General features: G+C 33.3%; 1 protein-coding gene across 3 annotated transcripts in view; it reads left to right on the top strand.

The window, feature by feature from the left end:
- The first annotated feature begins 18 nt into the window (after positions 1–18).
- mmut (methylmalonyl CoA mutase) overlaps positions 19–10,981 on the top strand; it is a 33,754-nt gene continuing 22,791 nt past the window's right edge. Inside the window, exons 1-7 of one of the 3 annotated variants that reach the window (XM_048207631.1) lie at positions 19–126; positions 647–1,100; positions 3,455–3,822; positions 4,307–4,464; positions 5,984–6,155; positions 6,449–6,697; positions 8,127–8,238. In XM_048207631.1, coding sequence (XP_048063588.1) covers positions 695–1,100; positions 3,455–3,822; positions 4,307–4,464; positions 5,984–6,155; positions 6,449–6,697; positions 8,127–8,238 — 1,465 coding nt within the window. In that variant the 5' untranslated portion in view covers positions 19–126; positions 647–694. The other 2 variants (XM_048207630.1, XM_048207632.1) reach the window with 2 other exon arrangements.

The raw sequence follows: 10,981 nt of genomic DNA, 5'->3' as shown, positions 1-10,981 counted from the left end.
GCACATCCGGATCAGAGCCGATGCTGATTGGCTGATTCTGGTTTGTTGTTAAATGTGATTGGCTGGAGCGCAGTACGCCAGTCAGCGTGTGTCGTCGTCAGTGTCTGGTAAATAGAAGAACGCAAGGTCAGATAGCTTTTGATTTGCTCTTATAGGTTTTGTTTTAAAACATTTTGATGTCACCGCTTGTATTTAAGTGTTATTTTGTCGAACACTGTCCTAGATGATCAAATATTGTCAGTATGCAAAGGCTCTAAACTGGATAATCTAAATAGGCCTGTGAGTTTGCAAACTTTAATGGGTAAAAAGTGAAAGTGGCTGATGGTCAGTGATGTATACGGTCTTAAATGTGACATTTACTAATATATTTTGATTAATGGTAATATAAATGTCACGTAATATAAATGTTATAGTATAATAGGCAGCTACTGTTTGATGACATGTTTGCTAGTGGAGGCTTTACAAGGTAATTTTAGTCATAACAGTCGTAACATTGTATGGGTGACTTTCAGTATTCTGAAAGTTTTGCTTTCTCTTTGTAAATACATGTTAATCACTATATACTTATTTATATATGCACACAAATACTAACACGCATAATAACGTGTTTTAATAAGCCTGTTTCTTTTTATGTCTTTTTTATCAGATACCCATGAGTAACTAAACTCGCTCTCATATACCCAATGCACACAACATGTTGACCGCACGGAAGGCATGCGTGTCTTTGACAGCCAGACGACTGCTGAGAGCGTCTGTATCCTCGACCCTTGACCCCCAGCGCCACCCCAGACAGTTCCGTACCGCCGCCCCACACCGAGATGAAGCGAAGATCCATGAGGGCTGGGCTGCCCTGGCCAAGAAGCAGCTGAAAGGGAAAAACCCAGAGGATCTAATCTGGAAGACCCCAGAGGGCATCTCTATTAAACCTGTATACACTCAGACGGACACGGCCGCGGTGGAAGATGAGCTGCCTGGAGTCTTCCCGTTCACCCGAGGGCCGTACCCCACCATGTACACCTACCGACCCTGGACCATCAGGCAATATGCTGGCTTCAGCACTGTAGAGGAAAGCAACAAGTTTTACAGGGATAATATTAAAGGTATGACATCACAATATTAAAGGGTTAGTTCATGCAAAACTGAAAATTCTGTCATTATTTACTCGTCCTCGTGTTGTTCCAAAGCTGTAACTTTGGAACAACACGAGGACTTTTGTTCATCGACCTCGAAACACAAATGAAGATATTTTTAATGAAATCTGAGAGATTTTTGTCCCTCCATTGACAGCTGCGCAACTGACACTTTGATGCTTCAAAAAGTTCATAAAGAGATTGTAAAACTAATCCATATGTATTGAGTGGTTTAGTCCAAATTTTCTGAAGAGACTTGATCGCTTTATATGATGAACAGATTGAATTTAGGCTTTTATTCACATATAAACATTCATCAACTCACATCAGTTGTGGTAAACGGAAGCTCAAGCATGTTTGCTTGACATGCGAGAACCAATGAGGTTCATTCTTGTGTTATACAGGTTCAGTTGAGCTTCTGTTTTTGTTTGCTTAAACTTTTTGAAGTCAAAGTGTCTTGTCCACGGAGGGCCAGAAACCTCTCCGATTTCATTAAAAAGATCTTTATTTGTGTTCTGAAGATGAATGTGTCTGTGAAGTTTCAGCTCAAAATACCCCATAGATTTTTTTTTTTTTTTTATTAATTTTTTTAACTGCCTATTTTGGGGCATAATTAGAAATGCACTGATTCGGGCTGCGGCCCCTTTAAATGCTCGCGCTCTCCACCCCCTCCCGAGCTCTCGACTCTATCACTGCATAAACAAAGTTCACACAGCTAATATAACCCTCAAAATGGATCTTTACAAAGTGTTCGTCATGCATACTGCATGCATACATCGGATTATGTGAGTATTGTATTTATTTGGATGTTTACATTTGATTCTGAATGAGTTTGAGGCTATGCTCTGTGGCTAACGGCTAATGCTACACTGTTGGAGAGATTTATAAAGAATGAAGTTGTGTTTATGAATTATACAGACTGCAAGTGTTTAAAAATGAAAATAGCGACAGTCTTGTCTCCGTGAATACAGTAAGAAACGATGGTAACTTTAACCACATTTAACAGTACATTAGCAACATGTTAATGAAACATTTAGAAAGACAATTTACAAATATCACTAAAAATATCATGTAATCATGGATCATGTCAGCTATTATTGCTCCATCTGCCATTTTTCGCTGTTGTCCTTGCTTGCTTACCTAGTCTGATGATTCAGCTGTGCAGCTCCAGACGTTCTGCTCTTGTCTAATGCCTTGAACATGAACTGGCATATGCAAATATTGGGGGCGTACATATTAATGATTACGTAACAGACTGTGTTATGTTGAGATTCGCCTGTTCTTCGGAGGTCTTTTAAACAAATGAGATTTATATAAGAAGGAAGAAACAATGGTATTTGAAACTCAATGTATGTCTTTTCCATGTACTGAACTCTTGTTATTTAACTATGCTGAGGTAAATTCAATTTTCAATTCGATGGCACCTTTAATGACAGAATTTTCATTTTTGGGTGAACTAAGCTTTCAAAACTACATCAGTTCACTCACATGAACAGTCTAGTTAAATACATAAATTAAATTATTAAAATAAATTTAAAATACCACATTCAAATTAAAACACACAAAAAATTTATTTTATATTAAATAAACTTATATTGATAGATAATATGAAATTAAACACTTACTAAAAAGATATATATATAGAAAGATATATTTTTGTAATAAAAAAATATTAAAAAATGTATATGAATATTGTGTATATATCTTTTATTTGTTTATCTGCATTTCATGTGACCATTAATTGTCAGAGAACTGTGAATGTGCTGTTGAATTACTTGAAAATTTGCAATATTAAAGGCATAATTAATCCAAAAATGAAAATTGTATCATACATTTTTCACTCTCATGTCTTTCCAAACCCATAAGACTTTTTGAAACACAAATGATAAAAGATATTTTTAATGAAATCCCTCCATTGACAGTCTATTCACACAAAACTCTGATGCTTCAAAACGTTCATCATAAAGAGATTGAAAAAAAATCCATATGAATTGAGCAGTTTCTTCTGAGGAGACTCGATTGCTTTATATGATGAACAGATTTAATTTAGGCTTTTATTCACATATAAACCTCGATCAGAGAACATACATAGAGGACTCAAATATGGTAAACGGAAGCTCAGCAGTACCATCTTCATTTGTGTTTTAAAGATGAACAAAAGTTTTACAGGGTTGGAACTACATGAGGGTGAGTAAATGATGACAGAATTTTCATTTTTGGGTAAACTAACCCTTTAAATTAAAATCACAGGTGGACTTCAAATAAATATTTTACGTCAAAGGGGTTTAGTTGACAAAAAAAAATGATAAAAATTCCCTTTGCAGCGGGTCAGCAGGGCCTCTCTGTGGCCTTTGACCTTCCGACGCACAGAGGTTATGACTCGGATAATCCCAGAGTTCATGGTGATGTGGGAATGGCAGGGGTCGCTATCGACACCGTAGAGGACACCAAACTGCTGTTTGACGGCATCCCGCTGGAGAGGATGTCGGTATCCATGACAATGAACGGAGCCGTCATTCCCATTCTAGCCATGTTCATCGTGACCGGAGAAGAGCAAGGTGTGCCCAAGGAGAAGCTGACCGGCACAATCCAGAACGACATTCTCAAAGAGTTCATGGTGCGAAACACCTACATTTTCCCTCCGGAGCCGTCTATGCATGCCATCGCCGATATCTTCGCATACACTTCAAAGGTACGGCTTGTGTGACATGACTTTTATGTCATTCTCAATCTCGCTCTCTCTTTTTTTTTTTTTTTTTACAGTCCAGAGATAAATAAAATCCCCCATACTTCTTTTTATTTTTCTTCTACACAATTTTCTATAATTGCTTCTTCTCTTTAATTGCTTCTTTTTTGTCTATGAACTTTAAAACTCCTTTTTTTTTTTACAAACTTACATTTAAGAAGATTAAGATTAAATGTTTTTTTTTCCCATTGTCTTATGTTGATAGAATGTTCAGCATTTAAAATCCAACTGATGGTGATCTTGTCATTGTAATATTTACATTTTGAATTGTGATTGATTTCTTTGATATTTTTTTCTGAAAATATTATCTGACCAGACACGCTTTATTTTGTGATATTTTGTGATCCTAGCATATGTAGTCTTTGTTGAATCAATATTCAGAGGTATCTCTCCTCTGCACCTTGTAACACATTGAATTTTCTTCTTACAGAATATGCCCAAGTTTAATTCCATTTCCATCAGTGGATACCACATACAGGAAGCTGGTGCTGATGCCATCCTTGAGTTGGCTTACACTATTGCCAATGGGCTGGAGTACTGCAGGACCGGACTAAAGGCTGGACTCACCATCGATGAGTTTGCTCCCAGGTTAACTCTGAGATTCATTTCCTTTTGTCTCTCTACAATTCTACAATTATTATTATTAAAAATAATAGTAATATAAAATAATAATAAATACATGTTAAATAATATATTACACAATTCTTATTAAATAATGATGACGATAATGATAATAAAATAACTGATACATAATAATAATAATAATGTAATTAATTATTAATTACATGTATTAAATGGTATTGATTGTATACATATTATTATTATTATTATTATTATTATTATTAATAATAAACATGTTAAATGATATATTACATAAAGCATATTAAATAAAAAAATAACAAAAAGATAAAAAATCATTAATGATAAAATGTATTATTATTATTATATAATCATTATAATAGTAATAATATTAGAAATACATATAATTAATCTATCTGTTTCTTTAATGCAGTTTTAATTGATACATTTTTATTAATTAATAAAATGTATCAAGTTGATTGTATAAATATTGTTTTTATTATTATTGCTAATAGTATAAATGAATACATTATTTCTAATTAATTCCATTACCATACATTTTATTTAATGCATATTAAAGGGATAGTTCACCCTGAAATAAAAATGTTGTCACCCTTATGTTGTTCCAAACCTGTTTGAGTTTCTTTCTTCTACTGAACACAAAAGAAGATATTTTGAAGAATGTTGGAAACCAAACAGTTGACGGCACCCATTGACTTCCATGGTATTTTTTTTCCTACTATGGAAGTCAATGGGTACCGCCAATTGTCTGGTTACCAACTTTCTTTAAAATATCTTCTTTTGTGTTCAACTGAAGAAAGAAACTCATACAGGTTTGGAACAACTTGAGGGTGAGTATGTAATGACAACATTTTCACTTTTAAAGGGTTAGTTCACCCAAAATGTTTGTCATTAATTACTCACCCTCATGTCGTTCCACATCCTTAAGATCTTTGTTCATCTTCGGAACCCCAAAAAAAAGATATTTCTGATGAAATTCGAGAGCTCTCTGACTCCTCCATAGACAGCAATTTAACCACCACTTTCAAGGCCCAGAAAGGTACTAAAGGTGCTCATGAGGTGAAGATATTGTTGAATAAAGTCATTATTTTTGTTTTGTTTTTGCACCCAAAAAGTATTCTTGTCGCTTCATAACATTAAGGTTGAACCACTGCAGTCATTTCTTTTTAACAATGTCTTTAGTACCATTTTGAAAGAGTTTTTGTTAAATTGCTGTCTGTGGACAAGTCATATACCTCTCGGATTTCATCAAAAATATCTTAATTTGTGTTCTGAAGATGAACAAAGGTCTTACAGGTTTGGAAGGACGTAATGGTGAGTAATTAATGACAGAAATTTCATTTCTGGGTGAACTAACCCTTTAAGTAATAATTATATTATAGATTATAAAGATGATGATGATGATATAATAATAAAGAATAGCGCAGTTGATATGTTTAGTTTTTTTAAAGGTTTTATATAGATTATGAAAGACATGGACTGTTATTTTTGTGCATGATCTCTTTAGACTGTCATTCTTCTGGGGCATCGGCATGAATTTTTATATGGAAATAGCGAAGCTGAGAGCTGCACGGCGTCTGTGGGCGACACTCATCAAAGAGAAGTTCCAACCCAAGAACTCTAAATCCCTCCTGCTGAGAACTCACTGTCAGACATCTGGATGGTCCCTCACTGAGCAGGTACTGTGACCGCAGGCTCATTCACGGCTTCTGAACTGATTCTCTTGCTCTTTGAACAATTATGGACAACGGCTCATTAAATAAGCTGTGGAGCAGTAAAGCGTAATGGTGTTAAATCACATCTTTGACAGGACGTATGTGACAGTTTGTCATTTGTTTGTCTTCAATTTCTGTTATGTTGTGCTGGGTTGTTACGCTTGGGTTGTTATTTGTAATATGATTGGTCAAACATCCTGCTGTATTTTTAACATGTGATGGGTCTGATGATTAATTGAACCCCGTCTGTCCTTCAGGACCCTTACAACAATGTGATCCGTACCGTAATCGAAGCCATGGCTGCAGTATTTGGCGGCACACAGTCTCTGCACACTAACTCTTTTGACGAGGCTCTCGGCCTGCCCACGGTCAAGAGCGCCCGCATCGCCCGCAATACACAGATCATCATCCAGGAGGAGTCGGGCATCCCGAAGGTGGCTGACCCCTGGGGTGGGTCCTACATGATGGAGTCCCTCACCAATGATATGTACAACTCTGCGCTCAATGTTCGTACTAAAGAGAACTGCTCATTTTAAATCTTTATTACCTTGATAAACCTTCTTTAATGTCTAGCGTTGTGCATCATAATCAGTGGTGACAAGTGTATTTAATTATAATCTGTGTTAATGGATTTTTCCCCCTCATATGTCTGCATAATGAAAAATCGACTTGTTTTTACATAATATATCTAGATCTGTAATTAAACACTTGATGCGTCTTAAAAAGCACATAATGAACACACACAGGATGTAGAAATTTTGGCTGATACATATTTTTGTTATGGCTAACTGATATCATAAAGCCACATACATATTATTATAAATATGTACAGTTATAATAATAATAATAATATTATTATTATTATTATTATTATTATTATACATGTTACATAAATTAATATCTACTAAATAATAATAATAATAATAATATAGTTACTAAAATAACAAAATTAAAAAAATAATAATTTGTTGAATGACTTAAATGGCAAATATATTATTATTATTATACATGTTACATAAATTAATATCTATTAAATAATAATAATAATAATAATGTAATTACTAAAATAATACAATTCAAAATAAATAATTTGATGAATGACTTAAATGGCAAATATAATATTATTATTATACATGTTACATAAATTAATATATATTAAATAATAATAATAATAATAATAATAATATAATTACTAAAATAATAAAATTCAAAAGAAATAATTTGATGAATGACTTAAATGGCAAATATAATATTATTATTATACATGTTACATAAATTAATATTAAATTTTGTTAATATTTGTTAATATTTTAATATTAAATAATAAGTATATAATAATATTAAGTAATGGTAGTAATATAATAAATGATTAATTATAATGATGATAGAAATAAATATTAGTCTGTTTTATTAAAACAATATTTAATTTTATATGAAGTAGAGCTGTTGTATAACTGTTTCACAGCTAAATTTAATTGCATTCATAATTGATTAAATAAAAAATTAAATAAACATTCATTTTAAAACAATATGTATTGTATAAAGCACTATATATATATATATATATATATATATATATTACTTGACTTCATACATTTTAATTAATAAATGTATAAAGTTGTATTGTATGACTATTGTTATCAGTAGTAGTACACCTACTGCATAATTTCAAATGAATATAGTTACTACATATTTACTTAGTAATAATAATAATAATAATATTCGTAATAATAATAGTAATAGTTTAATGACAGCCATATCAGTTATCTGTCACAAAAATAATTTTATGATTATAAATAATTTAAAAATAAGTCATTGTTTAAAATAATCTGTTATTCCTATTTTGAGCACTCTGATTTATTGCTTAAGGGCTAGCAATATCTGTGATATTTGTGTATGCTTACATGAATTTTGTTCTCATTGTGTCTTGTTTAGTTCATCCGTGAGATTGAGGACATGGGAGGTATGGCTCGCGCTGTGGCTGAGGGAATTCCCAAATTGCGCATTGAGGAATGTGCTGCCCGCAGGCAAGCTCGTATTGATTCAGGTACCAAAGCAAAACACTCATATACACATGCCTGAATACATGATTACAACCCAGGACTTGTAACTAAATGTCCGATTTGCCTATTAGCAAGTGGCCTCGGCCAGTCAACTCATACAAGAAGGTTGCAATGAGTAAGCTATTGGAATACAAGCACACCTTAAATCTACTTGAATGGGATTCCACATTTTTAAACTCATCCAGCTAATTCACATGCAGATGCATCCTCTGTCAGAAAGACAATGGCCTCTTTTTTTTTTTTTTTAAACTGGATGCCAGTTACATTTTCTCCAGTTAATTTCTCAACAACAGGCTTCTCATTCCTATACTGACTCTGCTTGATTAAAGCATCATCACTGCAGTAAGTTAGGTTAGCGATGACATTGTAACCATTACAGGAAGTGATTGATGCACCTGATGATTGACTCTGAGAGGGGTTACTTCAACGGGAAAGGTTCTGGGATTTACAGAGAGGATTTCAGTTGATGTCTCCTCTTCTATAGCCATAAATAGATAAGAAGGCATTCACAGGTGAGTGGGTGTTAAAGCAGATGTCACACTAGAATCCTCTCGCCTGCTGTGGAGACATCAATCAATCAATCAGTCAAGCAAAAACTGTGGCTTTTCTAAACCAGACCACACGTCCTCTAAACGGATTATGTCAATGCACTCTGTTGACAGATCGCTTTCAAAAGCACTGACATGCTTGCCATGAAAAACCAGCAATGTCTGGGAAGGTTTTTGAATATAGGGTGTGTTTTGGGGTGGCATTTGTTCATTTTGAACTCAATAGCAGTAATACAACCTGTGCCAAAGGTAATGTGACTTGGTATCAGGGTTGTCAGTTTGACAGGCTCAGAAATTAGATTTCTGAAAAGGCATTGAAACACAATTGCCTGGAAATAATTTAAACGCTCAAGTCAAGCGGCAACTTATAGCACTTTCATATTTTTCACTGAAAATTGAAAAAAATGAAATTGAAAAATTAATGGAAATCTCTGAAGTTAATACATACACAGAAATATGCTCTGCTTTGAAATGGCTAAAAATTGCTCTCTGCAGGCTTTATAAAATGATTTTATTTTGTTGAAAATTGTATATTTATTTTTATATATTTTTAGATTAGATTTATTATATTATTTTTAAAAATATATTTTGTTTTACCCATGTCCCTAGACTTTCAGTCTAGAAAAATACTAATTAGAAAAATATGAATTGTTGGATTTTAAAGCCAATACTGTCTAGAAAAAGATAAAAACAATCATAAACCATATATATATATATATATATATATATATATATATATATATATATATATATATATATATACCATATCATATATAATATTTAGGGCTGCATGATTTATAGCATGATACAAAAAATAACATTTAACTTAAACGCAACATTTAATACATTTATTTAATGACAGTTGAGCATCGTTCTGTGAGATGATGTGGCTTCTTACACAGAATAAGGCAGTTGTGTGTTTATTAGTCATGTTTAATCAATCAAGGCGTTTCAATCTTCTGTTTATTCAGCTCCAGTGATATGATGAGTGTTATCTACTTCTGCGGCAGGGAAAATTAGGAATTTCTGAGCAAGAGCACCTTCTGGCTTTCAGATGGAGAAATGTTTACCACTGATTACAGAGCTGTACAGCTCTGACAAGCTGCGCATAAAACAGTCTCAGCCTTTGTCAAATCGTGTGCGTTTTTTTTTTTGTGATAAATTGTGCATATATATATATATATATGCTTTTTTTTATATCAGTGTTTACACAAATACTACTGTTCCTTTGTTGTGACGTAATTTCCAACATGCGATTTGTGAAGACAACAAACAAAACTTGAGGTAAATCACTTATGAACAAAACATTTTATTGTGCATGATTTACAACAAAACCACTTATTTTGCCAAAACATGCAAAATGTGAAAATGTAGTTTAATTGTGTGTGTTTTTAGTATGTATAAATATGCTAGCTATGAAATTATAATTAGAAAGAACAAAGAAGTTTGGCATTTTTTTCCAGGAATGATTAAAATTCCGCCACAGTATGCTGTTAAATACATAATTTGAGATCTGAGTGAAATGACACTGAGCGTGATTCATAAGTTCATTATTTTCAGAGAAAAAAAAGACAAAAACAGCTGAATTCATGTAAATCGTTGGACATTAGTAGAAAAAATTGTGAACATTTTGTTTTGAATCTTGTGGCATCTGCTGTTTTTGAAGTGCATTTCTCTGACGTCAGTGGAGCTCCAGTGACAGATGGAACAAACATTTCTATACACAGATGTTCATAATGCTCAGATCAATACACATTGTTTGGCACGTGAACCAGAGCTGCCGCTGCAGAGATATTAACATTGATTGTTTTTAATTGATCATGCTGTCTGTGTAGTCTAAATGTTTTTAAGTCAGAGATCTCCGATATTGACAATGCTATTGGCAGAAGTTGCGTGATGCATTAACTGAATCCCATTTCTCGTTATGCTTTGCTGATTTATAAATACAGTGCCTCTAGGTGGCAGTCTTTGAACATGCATGACACGTACATGCAATGATCATCATTGCAAATGCCTACATGTTAAAATTGAAACATTTTCACATGCATGCTTCTATTTCAAATTCTGATGCTTGAAGTTTGATGTCTTTAATCGAATGTTGCTTCACATCAAGTAGTGTTTTGCAAGTGGCTCTTTCTCCAAGGAATTATGCAGCACAGCTGGACATTTTAGTGGCTGC

Source organism: Megalobrama amblycephala, linkage group LG11 (assembly GCF_018812025.1).
Source record: "Megalobrama amblycephala isolate DHTTF-2021 linkage group LG11, ASM1881202v1, whole genome shotgun sequence".
Lineage (NCBI taxonomy): Eukaryota > Metazoa > Chordata > Actinopteri > Cypriniformes > Xenocyprididae > Megalobrama > Megalobrama amblycephala.
The sequence above is the reverse complement of the archived record's forward strand: the minus strand, read 5'-3'. Positions and strand labels throughout refer to the sequence as shown.